At 33.2% G+C, this 24,970-nt stretch overlaps 1 protein-coding gene across 3 annotated transcripts in view; it reads right to left on the bottom strand.

Moving 5' to 3' along the window:
• The window catches only part of DPYD (dihydropyrimidine dehydrogenase), an 843,687-nt gene that overhangs the window by 646,465 nt on the left and 172,252 nt on the right, over nt 1-24,970 (bottom strand). For all 3 annotated transcript variants that reach the window (NM_001132697.1, XM_054527610.2, XM_054527649.2), the window contains 1 exon segment: nt 9,966-10,053. In NM_001132697.1, coding sequence (NP_001126169.1) covers nt 9,966-10,053 — 88 coding nt within the window.

Below are 24,970 nucleotides of genomic sequence, written 5' to 3'. Positions count from 1 at the left end.
TGCCTCGGCCTCCCAAAGTGAGGGGATTACGCATGTTAGTCTCTGCGCCTGGCCTACTTATCTTTTAATATTGAAAATGAACATCTCTATAAAAGGCAAAAATAAGAAACTGCTTTATAGTTTTTGAATTATCAATTAAAATTAAATAACATGAATATATGTTCTAAAATTATAAAAGCCCCACTTTATCCAGGGAAAATAATTATAAATGCAATAAATTTTATAAGAAATTTAGAGGCTTAAGTTTTTCATTTCCAGTAAGTTATTAAATTTGAAGAGAGAAAGAAAAAGATGAAAAACTATTTTATTCAGTGTGTAGTAGAGTTTGTATAATTTGCTTCAAAGAGATAGGATACTCTTCTACATCGAAACACTAATACGAATACAAAAACAAAGATGTCAAAGCTAGTCATCATCAGAGTTGAAAAAAAAAGCATTGGGCATTGAAAGAATTCTACAATTTCATTTATGAATATTACACAGCTTGCAAGCAAATGAGAATCTTTAAGTTTGAGAAATTATTGAAAGGTGAAGATTATTAATCAAAGACTCTCATATTAATGTGAAATATATATATATTCAAACATATATAACTTACATATAAAATGCTGAAAACTTTTTCTTTAATGATTATTTATGCCATGCCAAAAGACACATGATTATTTGTGCCATTAAATCTAGACTGTAATATCACACCATTGGTTCTATACAAAAAAAGTCAGACTATTTTGCGAGAGTTTGCTCTTTATTGACAAGAATATGAGCAATTCCTTAATTGACAGACTGTTGTGATGCATAGTACAGTGTGTTATTATATTCTACAGTGGACATAAAAAGGTTTTTCAAAAAAGCCTCCATTCTAAGTACATAATTTAAAGCCATTAATAGCTTCAAAATATAATTAGTATCGATTCTAATAATTTACTTTAAAAATTTTAATTTTTCAAAGTAGCTTTCAAAAAAACTAAACCCAAATTTCTTTAACATGAAGTCTATTACATTATACATTTTACTCAACATTCAAGACGTTAATAGCACTTATAAAATTTGGTCCTGATAGCAAATGTTCCAGCCTTTTATATTTTAATAATATTTCATAATCTGCATACTTTGTTAATATCGATAGTATAGTGTAATACAAAGGCACACTGAACAAGAAATCTAGAAAATTCAATTATACTATCAAGCAGCTGTGTCATTAGCTTTGCTGGGTTTCAAATTTCTTTTCTATACAATGAGATGCCTAGTTCAATTACATTTTCTTTTGGTCTGTATTCTGTTACATTGACTTTTGCTTATTAATATTAAAAAATACCCAAACTAGTATCCTATGTGTTTCTTATACAGATTTTCCTTGTCTTAATATTGTAAAAGAAAATAGTTGTGATTCCAATTTAATTTATATATATTTATTTAGTTTTTATATCATCAGTGTTTTTTAAAAATAATTTAAATTTTATCAAATATTTACAAAAGCATATGTTTAAATTTGTCTATACTGCACACAACCACAAACAATATGATGTTACTTGTTTCACATAAAATTGGCTTAAGATGTATAATAAAAATCCTTTCTCATTTATACTAACATGACTCTTGGACTTACAGTAGTTTACATTTTATAACTTATAATTGACTAACATTTGCTTTGAGCTACAGGCTTTTCAAATCTGAACTTCCTCTATTAAAGCAAAAGTGAATAAAAACAGTGACCATTACATATTGTATCAGCTGTGATTAAAAGTAAAAATGAGCTGGGAGCTGTAATCTCAGCACTTTGGGAGGCTGAGGCAGGTGGATCATGGGGTCAGGAGATGGAGACCATCCTAGCTAACATGGTGAAACCTCGTCTCTACTAAAATACAAAAAATTAGCCGGGCGTGGTGGCACACGCCTGTAGTCTCAGCTACTCGGGAGGCTGAGGCAGTAGAATGGCTTGAACCCAGGAGGAGGAGGTTGCAGTGAGCCGAGATTGCGCCACTGCACTCCAGTCTGGTGACAGAGTGAGACTCCATCTCAAAAAAAAAAAAAAAAAAAAAAAAAAATGTAAAAATGTAACCTTGTGAAGTTATATATATATCAAAACAGAAGCAAGATACATTTTATATAAGCATTAATGACTCAAAACATAATGTTATATCCATCTATCCTTTTCACACCATACATTAATTAAGATGTGGTATTTTAACAATAATACCCCAGTCCTTTGTCTTTAACTCTAGTAAATTCAGTATTCCACAATTTGCCAGATTCAAGACTAGGAAGTTATTTATTAAAATTAAAGTCTGGATTCTGGAAAATTTAGTTAATAGTTACATTAACTACAGTAACATTAGTAATAAATGAATGAGTCAAGGTGGGCATACATTTACATTAATAATTAGAAATTAATATTTTATTATAGTCTGAACATGGTGCTCAATATTTATTCTGTAGAACTCTTTCAGTTTACAAAGCTAGTTTTACACGCAGAAAAAAGCTAGGATACTTTGAAAATAACTGTAATGTCAAGGAGATGCTTTTAGTTAATAACAAAATATACTACACAGCATAGAAATTAAAACAGCTTGGTCCTGTTACATATAGATAGGGAGGACAAAGAAGACTTGAAAATAGATCTAAATAAATATGGAATCAAATAGGCAATAAAGGTGGCATTAGTATACTACAGTAATTATTCAAAAAACATATTTGGAACTATTTTAGCAATTTGGGGGGAAAATCTTGATATTTCTCTCACTCCTTATACCACAATGAAAACTTAGAATAGGGTCTGTCATGTGCTATTGTGAAACCTCTCAGCTTTATTTTATTTAATTTTACTACTGAATTTTAATATATTGTTTTTATTATAAAACATATGTTCATTATAAGAAGCAAAGTAATTAAGAGATTTATAAGGAAAATGTTAGAAACCTAACTTCACCTACACTAACCTCAATCAAATGAAGAAACTAAAGTTAAATTACATCCTCCCCTTTTTTGTTTATATACAGATTAAATTTTTTTCTAAAAGTAGTGTCATACTATTCACATTACTATGCAAGTTGTCCTCTTTCACTTACTACAAATATCCTTTTAGACCAATAAATATAAAATGCAATGTTAAGAATTGCTTCTTAACCTTCCATAATATAAATATAGCCTAATAGATTGAGCTGATACTAAAGTCTTCACCAGTTTTTTATTACTTCAAACAATGCTGTAATTGCTTTAAATAATATACTTGTATATGTGTCCCTTTACATTGTAATTACTTTATTTCTCTAGGTAGAACAAATTAATAAAGCATGCTGGTGAAAGAGTACATATATTTTTAATTCTCAAATATATACTCATCATATCAAAGTTCTTTCCTTCCTGCTGAGTAACATAGGGGTTTACTTTTCAACTTCAACAATTTGATGAGAGAAAACTGGTATCTCATCTTTTCATTTACATCTGACTCACTAATATGCAAGTAGGCTAATTTTAATATGATTAATAGTCACTTATATGACTTCTATAATAGTAAAATTTTTGCCTATGCCTGCACTGAGTTATCCTTCTCATATAAATTTTCAGGAGCTCTTTGATTAACAAAGATGTTAACACTTGGACTGAAACATGTATGGCAAATAATTTTTCACTCGGTTTCAAGTGTGGTTAGTTTTTATTTTAAAATATATTTTAAAATGCAGATATTAAAATTTCCTCTCTTATATTTTATAGCTGCTTGTAATTAAAATTATCCTTAAATATGTACTTTTAATACGTAGAAGGTTAGTCCACCTGAAAAGTATTCTAGGAGAGAACCTATGAAAGATTCTAAAAGTAAAGTCAAAATTATTCCAGATCTACTTATTGAAGAATTAATTTTCCACTGAATTGAAATGTCCTCCTTCTTATATATTACATACTCATATTTACTTGGTTCTACTTATAGACTCTCATCTGTTTGAGAAATGTATATTCCTGCACCACTACTACATCGTTTTGATTACCATAGCTTTATAGTATCAGTATCTGATATAATAAATCTTTTTTGTTCTCATTTTTTAAAGTTTCTTTCTTCCATATATCTCCCCAATTACTACTCCTATATTTTCCTACAAAATCTCTGGGTTTTTTTTAATCAGTTTAGACTATCTACTCATTCTTAAATATCTACTGCACTTTTCCAGGGCATATTGAAAACTAGTTAATCTGCTATGACTCTTCTAATTAGAAAATAAAATTATAGGAAAATAGCTTTTAAGTCATGAACAGGCATGTCCAAGGACTGAAAATAACAAGGCAGTAAGTAGACCAGAGAAATCAGTGGGAATCATCTTAAAGGCATTTGCCAAACCATGTAAACAAAGGCTTCTGTTTTAAGGGTCTCTGAGGATATAAGTTTTAGAAAAAAAAGTTCAAGGCCCACCTAAAGTCTGAGTCTAACATAAGACTCAATCATAAAGCTAGGATTGTGTAAGTCCACATCGCCAGAAAGATAAATTAAAATTAATCCTACCTAGGTCGCACCTGGAATTGCACAGAAACTTTTCAGTCTTAAACTTGGTACACAAGAAAAAGAGGGAAAATGATGTCCTTAGCAAATTAAATTTATATTTGTATTTTTGGTCTGATTCACACAATCTTGGTGACTCGAAAAAAAATTTAAGTGAGGAATTTAGTTTAAGGTGGTCCCAGAGGACTGGCGGTAAAGCCACTGCCTGAGGGAAGCAAATATAAATCCCTTGTAAAGAAACATGCATGCTTCATGGTTCTCAGAGAATTTCCTCCAATAAGGCATCAACACAAATGAGCAGAGTAAAAAAATAATAAAAATTCAATGAACGTACAAGGGAACACAAAGCACTCAGTGGAGGCAACGGATAGCACAGACAGTATCATCAGACTCGCAGAGACTTTTAATAGTAAAATTGACAGAATATGAAAACGAATATTTTAAGTTTTAAGAAATAAAAGGCGGCCAGGTGCGGTGGCTCATGCCGGTAATCCCAGCACTTTGGGAGGCCAAGACGGGCAGAACACGAGGTCAGGAGTTGGAAAGCATCCTAGCTAACACGGTGAAACCTTGTCTCTAATAAAAATACAAAAAAAAAAATTAGCCGGGCATGGTGGCGCGTGCTTGTAGTCCCAGCTACTCTGCAGGCTGAGGCAGGAGAATGGCGTGAACCCGGGAGGCAGAGCTTGCAGTGAGCGGAGATCGCGCCACTGTACTTCAGCCTGGGCGACAGAGCGAGACTGTGTCTTAAATAAATAAATAAACAAATAAATAAATAAATAAATAAATAAATAAATAAAAATAATAATAAAAGTCTTGAAAAGATTAATAAAAAGCTGGCAGATTAGGAAAAAAAGCACAAAAAACTCTTCGAAATGAAAGATGTGATTGTAGCTCAAAACTCAATGGACCATTTTAACAGCATATTTGAAACTGGTGAAGAAATTATTAGTAAACTTCAAAATAGAATTGAAGGAAATTATCTATAATGAAACCCCCACACTGTAAATATAAAGACAAATTTATGAAACGTAAGAGTCATTGAGAACAAAGCAAAAAGATTTAACATGTATCTAATAAGAGCTTCATAAAGAAAGAGAGACAGTGAGATATTTCCCAACATGATGAAAGAAATCAATCCACTTTTAATAATTCCAAAGAAAAATAAGTAGGACAAATAAAAAGAAATATGGACTTAGATAAATCATGGTAAAATTGTTGAACATCAAAAACTAAAAGATCTTTAAAACAGCACCCCAAAGGCATATTAACCTCAAATGAACAATAATTAGACTTCCATTCATTTTTCAATAGTAGCATTGTATGATAAAAGGCCCCAAAATGGTGAGTTCTATGAGGTGGAAAAATAATAACAATAATCATTGTCAACCCTGAATTCTATAATTAGTGAAAAAACTTTTCAAAAGTAAAAAAAATGGAAATAAAAATAGTTCAGAAACAAAAATTAAGATAGTCTGGCAACAACAACAAAAAAAACCCTTTCTGAATAAAATTGTATTTATTGCAAGTAGAACTGCTTCCACATGGAAATTGCAACACTGAAAAAACTGACAAAAATATGAATAAAGCTAATCCAATATTGACTAAATAAAGCAATTATAATACTCTCATCAAATTTTAAAAGAGAGAATTAATATCCACAGAACATCTTGTAACACGGAAAGAGGTAATTAGAATTAAACCTTATTCTATGACACAAAACCCACTCACATTGATATTCTACATGACACAAACCAACGCATAATACATACGCCAAAACTGGCAGGTCATCTGTAATGAAAACTGGCACATGAGTTCAGAATTACTTATTTAAATCACATGGCAACCCAACTCAGCAACTCTGCAGGATTATGGCTTGTGTACCCTCTAGGAATATAACAGAGATAGAGGTGGGTGTGTGTGTGTGTGTGTGTGTGTGTGTGTAGAGCTTTATTAAGATATAATCCACATAGCATATATACACCAATTAATTTAGAACACGGATTTTTGAATCACTCAAAAAAGATACTCCATCACCACTAGTAGTCATTACCCACTTTTATAAATACTCCTCACCTATTTTTGCCCAACTCTCCAAACCGAATCCCAGGAAATCACTTATCTACTTTCTGTTTCTATATATTTGTCTATTATGGACATTTTCTAAAATATTTCTCCTAACTGTAATTCTATAACTTTGGAGACATGCTGGTTAAAGGAGATAGAGGTTTTGTTTTGTTTTGTTTTGTTTTAAAGCTTTGTTCTCTTGAGCACCATCTTATGGCAGATAGACAAGTCAATACTCTTTAAATGGATAGAGGGGTAAATACTTGTTATCCAACAATAAAGATGAAGGAACTGACCTCGTGTACCAAGAGAAACCTGAAATCTTATCACTACTTTTTGTTGCATATATCTAAATCTTCACATTTTAAAAAATTACTGGGTTATAAATTATGGACTTTCTAACATTTTTTCTTCCACTTACTTCTTTAATATAATAGTGGGAGAAACCCCAATCAACTTACATAATAGATTATGTATTTGGACATTAGTTTCTAGGCATTGGGGAGCAACTACAGTTACTGAGCAAGGAAGTCAGAATTTGAGCAAAGCTTTAGAAAGTTATTCTGGAAATGATCAATATTTTGTTTGTTAAGGTGTAAACCATTCAGCCATTGAAACTGAAAGGCAAACTGGAAAGCAGAAAGCACCAAATCTATTGGTTACATTTCTGCTTTTCTGCTTTGTAACAGCTGTAATATGTGTGTGTGTGTGTGTGTGTGTGTACAATATATATACAATATATATCCCTCTCAACCATATATATATACACACACACATACATGCATACACACATACAAACACACACACATATCAATGTAACTTTCTTATAAATGCAAACATTATTATCAATAATTTCTGCTACTTCGATTTTGTTGTTTCTTTAACTTCCAGTTATTTTTAATAAGGATCTATCACAAAGAAAAAACTTCTTTTACATCGTGTAATTTAGTCAGCTTTTCTGTAACATATATTATACATTTATTTATCTATACACAAAAGCCACACTAATCTGAGTACACAGATTTTATAAACACATGCAAAATCATGGAAAAATCGATGGCTTACACTTTAATGTAAAAGTTTTAAGGAGAACATATCTCTATTGTTTTAAATACAGGATCATGAAATCAAGAAACACTGTTTAAAACAGCCATTTATTTCACTATATTTATAGACTGATCTCATGCATTCTCATATAAAGTAGTGTTTTTTAAAAGAAAACCTATTAAGAAATATAACCCAGTATTCACAGTTTGATGAATCTGAAACGTGTACTTCCAATTGAGAGATACAATTGCAAACAACAGCCTGCACAAACCAAACAGAGAAAAACTGACTGAGGGGGGACAATAGAATTGAGTGTACCTTTCAAAACTAGAGCTGTAATCCAGTTTGTAAGAAAATAAAGAATGGAAGTATTGGCCTAAACTCCACTGAATCACAGAAGCCTAACACAATACAAAACAAGTGACATCCTTTTCTCAAAGAGGCGCAAGGCTCATTGAGTCTGGGGATTCAATTACCCTCTCAACCTGGAAAGAACCCCCTCCTGCGTTGAGGTCCACTGGCAAAGCAATGTGGGACAGCCTACATTGTACATAGCTGGTAAATATCTAAAAAGCTGCAGGCTTTAAAGAACAACAATCTTTGACCTTTTATGATTGCTACAGTGATCCTTCAACAAAAAATTACGAGAGTTTTTTTTTTTGAGGTTTGACAACATATTATCTTCTCAATTAATCATCTTCAAATATCTCATATTCATATAAAAATCTTTTAAATAGGTAGCTAAGCACAATGTTCCATCAGGTAAAGAATATGAACAAATTAATGAAACAGAAAGTGGATTTCCAAAAATAGAGATGACTGTGATCTTGCTTAGACATTTTGTAAACTTCTCTAAGAATCCTTTTTGTATTTTTTTCTATACACTTGTGTAGACCTTGAATAAATGAAGTGTGTACTCATAAAATAACTACTGATTCTGAAATATCTACAAAAAAATTGGGGTAGCATGGATCTTCTAAGATAGTCCATCATAATTCTCATATTTCCTCATGCTTGATATGAAGAGTGTTAACTTAGATATATTTTTAGCGAAAATACTTTAGACTTCAAACTTTGGATGCTCCTTTTCTGATGAGATCTTTATTAAAAATTTTGATTTTATAAATAGCAATTTATTTCAAAAACAGCAATCACTTCTATAGTATTTACCATATTGAATGAATAGGGAAACTAATAATTCCACATAAAAATTGTTGAGTAATCACTATATTAGACATTTTCATATAAAAATATTATTCAGTTTATACTACAACTCTGTAAGATAGATTGTACCTTTCCTTCATAAGTGAAAGTAAGGAGGTAATTATCCCCAGTTTCACAATAAGTGGTTTATCTAAAAATTCAAACCAGACTTCAAATCCTAATAAATCTGACAATGCAGATTTAAATCTGACCATACAGGAATAATTTTTAAATTCTTTCAAAACCCTAAATTGATATAAAAGTATTTATCATTTTTCTCCTAAATTATCTATTTTAAGTACTTGAAATATTAAGAAATAATCTTTATATGTAAAAAGATACCTGGTTGTTGAAGAACAAGGAGTTAAGGTATCTTTACAGCATTTTAGAAAATTAGTGTTAAATATTGTGAAATGATTCTCTGTATCTTTACGGGAGACTTTGTTCAACCTTTGCTCATCCTTAAAGGATTAGACACTTGGGCAAGAGCTCTCAATGCTCTCTTCACAAAAACAATAGGTACTATTAATTATTCAATCAATCAACCATTCACTTAGTGAATGAAAACTGGGCTTAGACTTACATTGATTTTTTAAAAAATTAAAGATCAAAATTCCTTTTGTTCTACTCATGCCCATATAAGCCTTTTATTCTAATTTTTGTTGTGTATTTTTTTTGCTATAACTCTATGAGTCATTATGAATTATTTCAAGTCTTAAACAAATTAACTGAATTTTAGTTAAAAAAAAAGTCTATTACCTTGATATATCTACGCGCTAGACTTACTATCAAAGCACACTTTCATCGATATTTCACAAATCACAAATGTGTTTTGGTGATCAATGACAGTTCCTGTCTATTAGTATTTAGCAAGCGTAAACTAAAATCAATCTTTTCAGTGTCTTGAATTTTAAATATCATTCATTTTAACACAAACTAATTTTCAAAACAAAAAACAATGAACCTGGATTTTCATGATAAATCACAACTTGGAAGTGCTTAGTTAATAAATGTGCCACATTTTTAAATGCCTACAGAAGTCATATTTAATGCTTTAACTGGATTTGCTAAGACAAGCTGTATGTTGTACCCACAGATAATAGAGAACAAGATCAAATACTGTTATTATTTTCATTTGCAGAGTTAAATCTGAATTTACCTTGTTTGCAATACTTGTGATGAATGATTTAATATCAAGATTAGTTGGACAGCTCTTCTGACACGGGGCATCTGCACATTTCAAGCATCTAGGAAATAAAATAACTATGTTAAGAAACTACAAGATAAGTGAGATAATCTATTTTCTACCTTATACTCATTCAGAGTCCGTGTCTAGTAAGTATAAATAAAATTATATCATTTTTAGGTACAAAACATTTTTAAGCAATAAATACAAAGTTTCTGTGTTTCATCTTTGGCACTCCTCTTGGGATGCATAAATGAGAATCATGCTGGCTAGTAACTGCCCCTCCTCTCAGAGTTCCTTCTTGATTTTAAGAGAATCATACTTATTTAGGACATACCATTCCCTCACTCTATCAGTTTTGTTTAATCCTTCACTATGCTGACAATACTTGCACGCAGTTTTTTAATAAGGTTTGTAATTCTTTTAGACCAAAATTATTATACAAATGCAAAGATCAAAGGTAAAGTCTTATTTTACCACTTGAAATATCCTTTCTTCCACTCTTCCTTCCTTCCAGCTTCCCTCTCTACCTCTCTCTCTCTTTCCAATTTTCGGAAGTCTTTCAGCCTCCATCCCATTCACAGGACAACTGAGTTCTGTAATAGATGCTTCAAAGCATAGCCCAGATCCACCCCCTTCAAGACCAAAGCTTTATTCCCACAGCTGCCTTCCCTCTGCTGCTGAAGAGAATGGGCTCCAACAAGGTAAGCCTCCTTTCCAGTAGCAGCACACACCCAATTCAAGGTCTGTGAGTGGGGTTAGAGCCTCTCTACCCATTCCCATATTTGGGGAACTAGTCTGCAAGGAGCCATTGAAGCATTTATTGTGACTATTTGCTCAGTCCCACTTCCTTCACTCTTCTACAGATGTTAACCTGCATATAAACTTCCTGCATATTAATCTCATCTGACTCTTCTCTCCTCTCCGGGGGACTGGCCAGAGATATATTCGAACTTTGTTGCACCTAAGAACCACCTGGGAAGCTCGATAAATGGCACAGACTTCACAGAGGAGCCCCTACCGAGTCCAAGTTACTGGCCTGAGAATCTGCATTTTGAAAAGGGCCTCTGAAGTGATTCCAGTGTTCATAGTTGGAACCACATTGTTAGAACAACATTCTATAATTATTCATTCAGGACAACTAAAACCAATGGCCAGACTCATTCTTTATTTGCACATTAACTTATGTGTGTTTTTCTTCATTTATTCATTCATTTAATACATATTTAATAAGCCTCCATTACACAGCAGATCCTGGGATATGAGAATATAAAAGTGTTGGAAAAAGATCACCATGGTCCTGCCATCATAGAACATGCAGTTTGAATGAAGTACAGACACAGAAAAAGCCACACACCGGTCAATGTGGTCAGTGAGAATCTGGGTGAAATATAGCATGCTAAGGGAACACAGATTGAAGACAGTAGTCCTGGAGGGAGGTTGTCAGGACAGGCTTCTTGGGAGGAATAATACTGAAATAGAAGCTTGAAGAATGAGTGGACATTAGGAAAGCAAATGACAGTGGGATTCTGAGTGCAGGGTCACCCAGGATAATTACCCAAGAATAGAAAGAGTATGCACCAGTGCCTGGAAAGAAAAGAACGTGACAGGGTAGGTGAACTAATGAATTTGGTCTAGCATAAAGTGAGAGTGGGAGTAGAAAGAAATGAGTGTGGAGGCAGACAACTAAAGAAAATATACTACTGCCACATGTGTCAGAAAAACATCATTCTCCAAGAATTTCACTGAGAATGAATCCTACATTGCTCAGTGACAAAGGTGACTAGCTAGCTCATTTTCTATACACTTCCATGTGTAAAGACCTTGGTTCATTTCCTTCATGAAAACAATACCAGTCTCCTTGTCATTCTTTTGTAAGTAAGAGAGCCCTCTTCATTGTCTGAACCAATTTCTCAGTACCTAATTAATATCTTGTTTTTAAATCTGATCTCTTTTCTCTGGTTTGTGCCCTTAGCCTTCTCTCTAAATTAAATTTTACACAATGAGTACCAAAGGCTTTTCATAATCAATTGTCCTCTCTGAAATGTAGTCATTAAACTTCTCCCCTATCATTTCTCTAAATACCATTGTTAGATTCACATCTATCATTTAGTTGAATTCCTGTCTGCTCATACTTAACGTTTTTTCCCCGAAACACTATTGCTGAGTTCAAAAATAATTTCTTCAAAGTATAATCTGCAGCATACATTGCAAACAATACAAAAAACTCCATAATGTATGGCCTATTTGGTCCTTGATGTTAAAATGAGGTGATATTTATATGTGTAACTGTCATGTGGATAAATATACTGAGCATTAATAGTGGTTTGAAAGGATCTTCTTTTATGTCGCAATATAAAATAGCTAAAAAGTAAATAATATGCCAACTTAAATATCATCTTATTGTTGAAAAAAAGTCTTTTAAACAGTTGTAAAAATATCCATTACACAAGAGTAAGCATACACACACACACACATATACTGGCACATCATATGGATTCTGGTTATCTCTATGAAGTCACAAGTTTCCTGCTTTTCTTTTTTCTAACACCCAACTTGAATAATAACACAATTAAAAAATAAAGTTATAATGTCAGCAGATATAAGGGAACCAAATTAATGTGCAGTGTATTTTTCTGTTCTTCCAGAGAAATCTTATATTCAATATAAACAGATTCACTGAACAGCATTGACAATGTAAGGATTTTTAGTTGTGGTTATTAAGCCTCTTTACCAAATAATTCTCCTTTTATTATTGAGCTAGTTCACAAATAACAGCTGTTGAAAATGTCAGATGTTAATGAGGCAGGGCCACGCAAACCTGAATTGTAGCATTCTTTTTTCCTTTGGTGTCATGAATATGCCAGAATGGGCAGACTCTGATAATAATACCATCTTGCAATTCTCTAAGCGCTCTGCAGACTAAAGTGCATCAGGCTGCCATTAATCCCACTTATCACTCTGACAGCTCAGTAATTACACTACTGCTATAGCCAGGTAGTCCTAATAAAATATCAACCACTGCACTGGAATGCATACTGGTGAGACGTTTTATTAAACTTTGAGGGGTGGGGGTTGATCATCAAGTGACATTAGTGTTGACCTATTTTTCTATTTGACAATAAATTATCCTTTGACCATGCCATAATAGATATTACAGAGTGCATTTACTGCACCAAATCAGAAAGGTACTGCATTACAATGATATAGGCAAATGGTGTAAATAAAATAGCAGAAATGCATGTCAGAATGTTATTACTTAAATTGCTTTAAATGATTGAGACCATGAAAAATCACAGACACATTACTTAGGGGAATATGTCAACAATTATTGTAAACCATAGTTCCACATAAATTTCTCCTTAAAAGTAACATTTAAATTACACTTGTTTTCATCTTTAGTCATTTAATTCCCCTTTTACCTTTCAAAGTTACTCTGTTATAATGCAGTTTATTTTTAAATGCATAAGCAGCAAAAATTAATTCAGAGAAACAATTATGTCATACTTTTTCCCCCAAATAGTTGTTATACATAAAGTTAAAGAAGTGTATTTGATGTTTTTAAACTACAAGGAAACAACTTAGAGTTTTCACCAGGCATACACTTTTTAAATTTTCATATTTAATACAAAGCGTAACAATGAATTTCTCGAAGAGAAAAATATAGAATACTTAATCAATGTTAATTTTTTATGATTCGACATGACCATAAAAATGTATGAAAACTTAAGTACTGTTACTTAGAGGCCAAAAACTATTAAAGATATATTTATCCATGATATTTCTCTAGAGAAAGAGAAACATGATTCCTCTTCCCAAATATCCGTGAAGCTAGACAGTTTGACTCCATAGTATGACACCAAAAATATTATAGTGAGTAATGAAACAAGCGGCATTTCATTCTTCACACATCTGAGAACAGATGCCTGCTTCTTTTATTGGTAACCATCCACGGCATTTGGAATTGTAACCTATGCTTGTTAAAGAATTTTCTACTCAATGAGTTTAAATGGCTGAATTAATTTCTTTCTCAGATAAAAAATAATAATAATAAAACACATACACACAAATCTATCTGAAACCCTTAAAACTCACATTGCATTGTCTTAGCTTTGCTAGAGTTTGGTTTAATTCAGTCAGCATTGTTTCATCAGGCTATGTATATCTACATTAATCTATATATAATGGCATTAAGCAAGAAAGTATTTACATTAAAAATTAAAATATTTTCCTAATATTAATATTGCATTTCCTTAGATATTTAATGTTCTATATCATCATTTGGGAAGTCTACCTAATTTAGATGTATCAGATGGATTCAAAACCTTGTTTCCCTACCCTATAAGCACCAGTGTAGGAAAATACATAATTTAATATCTTCCTCAATGGTGCAATATGTCTACTGAAAACTGGGCAGAATCAACTATCAGGTTGAAAAGAAATGTGAATAAAGAAATGGAAGTTGGAAGTGTCATACATGTATGAGTTCCACAACTTTTATCCTTTGCTTCCAGACCCTATCATAATAAAAGGAGACAAGAAAGATGGCTGGTATCTTTAAAACATGATAGGACTAACTCCATGTTCTGATCCATTAAGCAGTCAAAACAGCCAAAAGCCATCCTCAGCTTCCAATAATTATCTGCCTATTTATACCTCTGTGCTTCTCTTAATAATCCATTAACAGCCCTTCCTATGTACTTCTGACTCTGCTTCTCTGATTACACCACAGGTTCTTAATAGCTTAGGGCTATCTGGAACTAACTTTGAATATTCTTAAATATGCATCTTGGCTCAGCCTCTATTATACTGAGCTGGAAGCTATGATAACATCAATGAAAATAACTGAATTTTTAATGCTGTGCACCATTCGCCTTTTAACCACACCTGTGATGTTCATGTTTTGAGGCTTTTGATATTTATTTGTATTTACAAGTTAATACCAAACATAATTTTAAATAGCTATTTATCTACTAGAAATTTCCTTTTGCACATGGGTGCTTCAAAACAATTCAAGAGAAGCAAATTTAGAACAGAACACAATTCACACAACTGATGCTCAAAATTATTTGTTGAATGATAATAACCAGGAAGCTGGGAATAAAACACAGTTGAGAATTTCCTGTAAGTATTTTCTGAAGTCTATGTCAGGGGATTATTGGTTTTACCATATAACAGCTTTAAAATGTATAGTTTATACTTTTTGCATATTTTGACTTAAATGAAGGGACTTCCATTAAATTCTATACTCATTATTTATCTTCCTCCATAACAGATTCCTAAAAATTTATGACTACTTCTATCTCCACCTCATCTATGAGTGGAGTCATCTCCCATAAGCATAAAAGACCAGTGGCCAAGGCAGTAGAGGAAATAACTAAAACACATTTAGTATCTTACACCCAGGACTATCCCATCTACATACAAAAACAGGTTAGAATTTTAAAAGGTTGTGTTCTAGTGACCCCATCTCTTGATGACATCAGTGCCTCCTTGCCAGAGTAATTTGAAGACTGAGAAAAAAGCAGTTAAGAAGTCACAGCTAGAGAAAGACTACAGTATTATCTCTCCTGGAGTCCAATTTTAGTTTAGGAAAAAAAAAGTAAAAGGTAGTCTTGACTGTCTCCTCAAGAGGCTTCTCAAGTCCAGATGAAAAGGTTGGGGTTTTACAGTACCATGCAGTTTTGAAGGCTTACCCAACCTTAGTAGTCATTGAGGCACTATGACTCAGAGAAGGAAAGTGACTTGTCCTAAATCTTCCTCAGAGTTTATGGCAAGCTTTTCTAACTCAGTCCATTGCCTGTTCTAGTCTGTAACATATATTTTCTTCTAATTCATATGCTATTATTAGGAAGCTAGTTTTATTACAATTTTAAGCAACTGTGATTTAGCCGTTTGTGCTGGAGATATACTTTTATTAGCATATTCTTATTAAAAATTAAATATGCTACAAAATCCTCAACAGCATAAGAAACCACAACCTCAATCAAGTACTTTGTGCTGTCTTACAAGCAAATAAAATGTCTTCATAAAAACTTAGTACATATCACCTTTTATAAAATTTTAAACAAAGCTTGTTCTATTTTACTATACAGGAAAAAATATATTTATGATTATTAAAGACTGTTGCTCTTAAACGTATTTGTTTCACTTTCTTACTCTGAAAGATATTTGGATAAAGAAGAAAAAGATTCAAAAATAGGCTTTTGGTATACAGTGGTGGAACACGAAAGATGTGATGGAAATTGTATACATTAATAACTGCAAAGGAGTCATTGGAAGAAAATACACACATCATGAATACAGGTACAGACAGTTATAACCAGGAATGAAAAGAGAACAGAGCCCATATAAAGAAAGTAGCGTCAGTACTTAACAATTTCTGAATCTACTGGGGCTCTCACTTATTGGAAATATAAACGATAAATAAATGAAAAGATTTAAATAGTAACACTAAACAACAATGACCAAAAGGCCAAAAGAAAATGTTTTTTGTTTTTTGGGTTTTTTGTTGTTGGTGGTGGTGGTGTTCGTTTGTTTTTTTGTTGCTAAACAAATGTACTGATAATTATGCTGAAAATTATGGGATTGAATGAAATTACTGTAGGTTGCAGCATGAAGGGAAAGTGTCCCAATTCTGACTACTCTCTGTTAGAAATTTATTTATGGAGCATAAGATCGTGGTTTATAAACTGAATTGTTAATACTGAACAAAAAATAAGTTATTAATTACAACTATTAGAAGTAATTAAATATTAGCTATTCACCAGTTTTTACATATCAATAATACAGAAACAGTAACAGTAAAGTCAATGAATACCAGGAAAAAATACGTAAAAGCATTCATTAAATGTTTTCCTGCCCAGTAGATATCTGGGCACTAAAACAGCTGATATAATTTGATCCCTGTCACCTGCAGCTACAAGTGAGGTACACTTTAATCAAGAAAATCAGAGAATACCATAGATAAAAGCTCTGCTTTATGTCCTGGAGGGACGGGCTTGTTGGCAACACTCTTCTAGGAAGCCATTCTTTATTCACCTTAAAGATGGCGGGGATTGAGACTATGTACTTAAAGGGATTGAGGAAGATGGCAAGATTCAAGAAGATCAGAGTTTCCTCTGTCTTGTAGTAATGAGGAAAATAGTGATAAGCCATGTACCTAGGAGAGGATGCTCTATAGAATCTGTCCATATTTAGCATAAGTCAGTCAGATAATACATAGCATATATGTATTTAGTGCACACACACACACAGTGTGTGTGTGTGCATGCACACAGACTTTCATGTATACTAATATTAAGTGCTCAAATGTGCTTGCTCATCCAAAGCCTTTAAGTGTATTAACTCAGAAAGCGTAGCATTGGGGTTAAGAGTACAAGTGCTGGTGCTTGATTGCCCATATTTAATTGTTGACTTCACTTCACTGGTTTTAAGACAGTAGGCAAAGGACTTAAACTCTCTGACATGACTTTTCTCATTTGCAAATGGGGATAACTTGTACATCAAATTGTTGCGATAATTTTTAAAGATTATACCCTTATATGCATTTCTTTAGTAACTTAACAGGTATTCTCTACAATCTTCAATGTATTCTGAAAGTTATATATTGCTTTCTCTTCTTTAATGTGGAAGGAATTAGTAAAGAGTCAAAGTATAATGTTTTATAATTATTTATGTACATTAAACATAGTAGACATCTGACAAACATATACATATGCTTTAAGTGTTCATTTTCTCCATACTGGATTTCAGAAGAAGGAAAAGTTATTTTCCTCTCAGGAGAACCAGAGAAGCCTTCTTAGATAGAGAAACTTATGCTGAAAGTTGAGGAACAGGTAGGATTTGACCATGTAGAGATTAGTACAATAGAACTTAATACTGAGAGCAAGTTACCAATGCTATATGGTTCTTCTTTTTATTCTACACAGCAGCTGCCACCACACCATGTACATTTTAACTGCTTAATAATGTGAAATGAATGAACAAATGAATGAAAAAAATACAGGGAAAAGAAACTATTGCCTAATGTAATCCATTAAAATAGATATGCCACTGCCACTGCACCATGTACATTTAACTACTCAATAATGTGAAAAGAATGAATGAATTAATGAAAAAAATACAGGGAAAAGAAACTATTGCCTAATGCAATCCATGAAGACAGATTATGGGTTCATCCAGGACAAACAGTATAATTTGGCCGGGCACGGTGGCTCACACCTGTAATCCTAGCACTGTGGGAGGCCACGGCAGGCAGATCACGTGGTCAGGAGATAGAGACCACCCTGGCTAACACGGTGAAACCCCATCTCCACTAAAAATTCAAAAAAATTAGCCAGGCATGGTGGCACGCGCCTGTAATACCAGCTACTTGGGAGGCTGAGGCAGGAGAATCACTTGAACCCAGGAGGCGGAGGTGGCAATGAGCTGAGATTGCGCCACTGCACTCCAGCCTGGGCGACAGAGCAACACTCCATCTCAAATAAATAAATAAAATGAAAGACTATAATTCATCTTTGGTTCTCAGTGCGTATCCTATTAGCTGGCACATATGTAAGTGCTCATATGTGTTTAAGAAACATTTCTCAGTCACTGTACTTCAGGAAATCAAACAACAAAAATACATGTCAATCTCATCAGTGGTCCAATATTATTTACAGTGTACTGTATATGGAATCCTTTCTTCTTGAGGCTTTTGGTTGTTTCCCCATAGTAATGGTATGATGTAAAAAATATTCTTCTAAAATAATTAAATAAAAATGACAGGTTGGACAACACAATGTACTGTGAAGCTTGTATTTTTGAAAATGGCTACTTTCTAGCTAAAAATGTGACTGATCTTTATTATGGTTGCATATGTTTGAAAAGTATCTGAAGGATGCAACTGGTAAGTATGAGAATATATGTGACAAAAGACGCTTTCCTTTATTCCTGCTCCACACATTATCTCTAGCTATTCTGTACAGCCTATCTCCCTTCCCTTTTTCAATTGTTATCATCTAATGAGATGGCAACAAAATACTTCTCATGTTCCAGGGTAGGGTAGCAAATTTCCCTGACAAAATAGGCTATCCATGTACAAATATGGTCTGTATTTCTGTAAGTTCTGAAACTTATACATTGCTTTCTCTTTTTTGATGTGGAAGGAATTAGTGAAGAGTCAAAGAGTAATGTTTTACAATTATTTATGCACAATAAGCATAGTAGACATCTGACAAACATATACATATGCTTTAAGTGTTCAGTCCAACCATTTTTACATTTTGCACTGGTCATATGAATTGACCAGGCAAAAGCAAACCAATGATACTCCCATATATGAATTTCCTTTCTCAAAATCCTTCCAAAGCCTTACAAAGAATTCAGTTAAGAGTTTTAATAGAGAAGAGTTTTAAAGAGTTCAGTTAACAGCTTTAATAGAGAAATACCTATATCTTATATACCACATTAATTTGAATAAGTTTACATAAATGCAACCACATATATCCATAATAGAGAATAGCTATGCATTTAGTTAACACATAGCCATATTCTGAAGCCCAAGGTTCAGAGTATTTTTTACAGTCCAATCACTTTATAGTTACCATTTTTAATTTAACAATAACAAGCCATATGTAATTTTTTTTTTGCAAACCAAGTTATTGTTCCATGCTCACCACAACTATGGTTTCCTTCATATTCTAGACAGCTGTTACATGATGCTCAATACACTTTTGATCCTTCACAGACCTTGATGACAGTACTAACAGGTTTTATTACAGCTTTCCTACTACACTGTAATCTTATTTCACCTGGACCATTTCCCCACTAGCATCATAAACTCTTTGATTTATATCAAATAATTATTCCAGGCTTCATAGAAAAAAAAGAAATTATTTTGTGTTGCATATTCACATGCTATTCAAATTATCTTCTTAAGTTTTGAAACACCTGTTGTATGTTTATCTTAATTTCAATGAAGCCCCTTTAGAAAAGTTTAAAAAACTAACATATATATTTTTCATAGATGCCCTAGAAGTAAGCTTCTCAGCAACCTTCAAAACTGAGAAAGCTCTATATTTTATGACATATTTGTGGGCAATTTCAGAAATAATATATTAGTAACACTAATGTGACATATAGATTTAGAGTGCATGTACCCCAGAACTTAAGATAAAAATAAAAATTTTTAAAAAAGATGTGAAAAAGGAGGTCAAATTGTTAAATCCATAAATAAAATAGGTTATTTGTTCCTATACAATTCCTAGATGTACGGAATATGTTTGTTAAAGGAGGTCAAATTGTTAAATCCATAAATAAAATAGGTTATTTGTTCCTATACAATTCCTAGATGTACGGAATATGTTTGTTATGAAAAAAACAGTATGTAGACAAATATGTAAACCCACCTTAGGGCATGTGGACTAAGATTTGGGATAGATTTTACTTTTCACAATGCTATATTGTTTGCATTTTTTGCAATAAGTAAGTATAACTTACATTATTAAAAACAAGACATAGATGTTGACTAAAATCACATTATCATAAGTAATTTTTACTTTTTGCACTGGTCATATGAATTGACCAGGCAAAAACAAACCAATGATACTCCCATATATGAAATTCCTTTCTCAAAATCCCTCCAAAGCCTTACAAAGAATTCACTTAAGAGTTTTAATAGAGTGACCATAATGGATATGCAACTTACACAGGTTTGAACTGCTGGGCTCAAGTATACATGGGCTTTTGTTTTCAACCAAACAAGGACTGAAAATGTAGTATTTGTGGGATACAAAATTTGCCTATATGGAGGGCCAACTGAGGGACTTGAGTATGTGCAAATTTTGGTATATGCAAGGGTCCTGGCAACTCTCTAGCATATACCAAAGGATGACTATATTTCTGAGTATTTGGTGGCTCATAAAGCTACCATAAAAAAGGGCTGAGGTGGATGAAAAGAATACTGACTGACAATGCAAGCACTGGAGGCCCTCATTAATTAAGCTGAAACAATAGTGAAAAAAAAGTTTGGCCTTAAAATTAAAAGATAGCATTCATCAATAATAGAATCTTGAGGTAAATAAATGTCTCCACATATTAGCTGTGTAGGTATAATTGAACAACAGAAATAATTCAACTCAAAATTATTAAAAGATTCTGTGTTCTAAGTTCTGTGCTGGCAAAAGGGAGGAGCTACTGGAACCTACTTAGAAGATAATGACTTAATATATTGGACACATACTTCATAAAGAGGGCTTTCAAAATATATATATATATACACACACATATATATACACACATATATACATATATATATATACACACACACAGATACATATATATATGGCAGGGGACAGTGGCTCACGCCTGTACCCTCAATGCTTTGGGAGAATTACTTCAGGCCAGGGTTCCATATCAGCCTGGGCAACATAGGAAGACCTTGTCTCTACCAAAAAACAACAAAAATGAAAGAAATTAGCCAAGTATGGTGGTCTCTACTTTAGTCACAGCTGTAGGCTGAGGCAGGAAGACTGCTTGAGCCCAGAAGGTCAAGGCTGCAGTGAGCTATGATCGTACCACTGCATTCCAGCCTCAGTGACAGAACGCTGTCTCTAAAAACGATTTTTTTTTTTTTTGAGATGGAGTTTCTGTCGCCCTGACTGGAGTGCAGTGGTGCCATCTCAGCTCACTGCAACCTCTGCCTCCTGGGTTCAAGCGATTCTCATGCCTCAGCCTCCCGAGTAGCTGAGATCACAGGCCTGCGCCACCACGTCCAGCTAATTTTTGTATTTTTACTGGAGACTTTCACCATGTTGGCCGGGCTGGTGTCGAACTCCTCACCTCAGGCAGTCAGCCCTCCTCGGCCTCCCAAAGTGCTGGGATTACAGCTGTGAGCCACTGCGCCTGGCCTAAAAAAATATTTTTGTGTGTGTGTATTTTTTTTCTTTAAAAGTGCAACAGTGATTGCCATTATTATAGAGGATGAAATAGCACATTTGGAAAGCAATGTCCATATATGAATTGTCTTCCTCTTAGAACTGTTGAGTTTCATGTGTGACATCCATACAAGTTTATTTGGTAGTTTTATTCCATAAAAATGGTGCCATTCTCCCTTTTACAAAAATAAAAAGTAAACCTACTTCACACACACACACACACACACACACACATTAAATTTAAATTCAATTTAAATTTAAATATTCATTCATTTTACTTAGCTAAATCTATGCTGATTACGCCAAGTGAAAGGATAATTTATTCAGCACAAATTTTTTTCTAAAGTTTTAATGCAATCCTGGTGATCTTTTTAAAATCCCTGTCTGATCATGACATTCTCCTTAAAGGGGAGAATCTTGGTACTATATCATCTCTAAGCCTCGGCTTCTATTGCATTTCCACAGCTAGAGCTGCAACTCCCGCCCGATGCTAGAACTCTGCTCATAGTTCCATGTGTAGGTCATTTTCAAACTGTGCAGTCCACATGCTCTTCCCTTTCCTGAAGAGCCACACTTCAAGTTTTCATCAGAACTCAGCTCAGATGTCTCCTGTGAAACCCCCTGGCTATAATGCTTGGAGCCATTCTGACCTCTAATAGCACCCGGCGGGTTCCCTTATCAAAGCAATTATCACATTGAACTGTAACAGCTGATTCACTTTTCTAGTCTATCTTCTATTTCCTCCTCCAGTGAGAAAATGGTTGGGTTCCTTTGTCTTTGAGTTTAGTCTACTTGGAAATAGATTAATTTGAATTCAGATGAAAAAGCCAGAATTTTGGCAATAATCCAGTTTTTGTACAGTTAATGTTTGGTAAAAATTATTTTTAATAAATGTTCTTCAAATTTATGTAAATAACAAATCTTTATAATTTAAACATTATATTTATTTAGTAGGTATTTATGCAAGGGGTTACTATATACTAGCACTGTTCTGTGTGTTTTATAAATGTTAACTCATTTAATTTTCATAATCACTCAATGAGGTAGATATAAATATTAACTCCTATGTTTATAAAAACCCGATGAGGTAGATACTGTTGTTATTCTCATTCTAAAGAAAAAGATATTAAGGCACAAAATTTGCTCCTCTGATTTAGGTTTGAAATATGTTACTGCTTATTTGTATGATCCTGATAATCATCAAGAAGTTAATAAAGATCTCCTAAAAATCTATAATTCTGGTTATCTCTGCCACTTCCTCAGAACAGAGTATGGTGACATCAAGGCTTGTCTCACAGTTTGTGAAAGGCAGATTCAGGACTCTTATCCAGGTTTGACTTGCTCTACAGACCAGCCTGTGGGGATCATCATTTCATTTCTGCAATAGTTCTCATAATGATAGCCAGTAATCCCAGAGAACTTGAGAAAGTTTCCTGAAATAACACATTAAAACCAAGCATAACATAGTCATTACTATATATTTTATATATGACTGAATTTAGAAACAAGCAAACAAAAATTCCTCATTTATTTACTAGGAACCCAGCAATAATACTTGCAGATCATGTAATCATTTACAAAGCATTTTCTCGTATGTAAATTACCTATAGAAATCAGTAAGACCAATCTTTCCAGTAGAAATACTAGACAAAATAAAAGCAATTAGAAACAACATTTATAACTATCAGAAATATGACGCATAATACATACAATAAAAATACATATATAATAGATAAAATAAAATTACATATCCAACTTGTATAACCATGACTCTAAATTAATTATGTCCCTATCCAGCATCTGGCATATTATATAAAATGACATAAAAGCAGCTCAGAACAAAATTGTCCCCATTAAAACTATTGTGTGGGACCACTATAACCTCATGCAAGCTTTTGTATGAAATGGCTTAAGACATGACTTTTGTTCTTAGGCATTTAATGCCTAAGAATCAATGCTGATGTTGCACATAAAGAATATGTGGAAATTTCAGGAAATTAATGAATATGGGTGAAAAACAGATAAGAATATAAATGTTTAATCTTCTCAATTTAATTCATATCATAAGGTAGACCACGTTTTCAGGCAATGGCACTGCTTAGAAAGTGAACTAATATGAAGATGATCTATTCATTAAGAGAAGATTTTTTGAGAAAATTAGCCTAGAAGCTAAAGGACACAATGTTCAGAAATAATATCTTAAATAATATCAATAAAATTAGCCGTCTACAGCTTAATATGATTTAAACTCGAAAAACAGGAAAATAAAAAAGCTAAGGGCAAATAATATATAGTTTTGTAAAAATGGAAAATTCCCTCCACTATGCTCCTAATGAAATGCATAAGAGCACTGACAATGCTGTCACAGTACGTGACATGCTCCATTAAGAAAGCTGAATGAAAAATTTGAGTCAAGGTAATAGTACTTAAATGTGTTTGTGTTCTGCGGAATCTTAACATGTTATTTGCGTTGTTCCTTCATTCTTTGTTTTCTTCTTTCCTTCAATCAACAAATGTCTATAGAGCACTTAACTATTTTCTGAGATTTTGCTAGGTGCTGGAGATAACAGGATGAATAAGTTATAGGTTCTGCCCTCAAGAATCTTCACAGCGGTGGAGTCAGATAAATAAATGCCCATCCTCAGATTATGTAGAGGAGGGGTAATAGAAAGATAAGAGATACAGGGTGTGTATCTTTTTCTTCAATAAAAACCCTACTTCAGAGGTACACTCATTTGTTCACTCCTCTATCTTCAAAGCCTAGCATCATGCTAAGGACACAATGACCATTCAATGTCCATTTGTTGACTAAATGAATGAGGTATTTATTTGTTTCTTGGGGAAGGATGAGAGAGAGAGAGAGTCTTGTGGACAGGCCAAGTAACACATGGCCTTAAGAAGACACGGAATGTGAGGAATTGAAAGCACTTGTTACTATCCTACTGAAAGTAGCATAGAGGCTGCAGGACAATTCTATGGATGGCCTTGCACCAACCCGGTTCTCCCCTCTTTCCTGCTTGTAGGTCTCAGGAACAACTATAGCATGTGCTGTAAATGCAG

This window comes from Pongo abelii, chromosome 1 (assembly GCF_028885655.2).
Source record: "Pongo abelii isolate AG06213 chromosome 1, NHGRI_mPonAbe1-v2.0_pri, whole genome shotgun sequence".
Taxonomy (NCBI): Eukaryota; Metazoa; Chordata; class Mammalia; order Primates; family Hominidae; genus Pongo; species Pongo abelii.
Note: the sequence above shows the minus strand (reverse complement) of the source record. Positions and strands in the feature narration are given on the sequence as shown.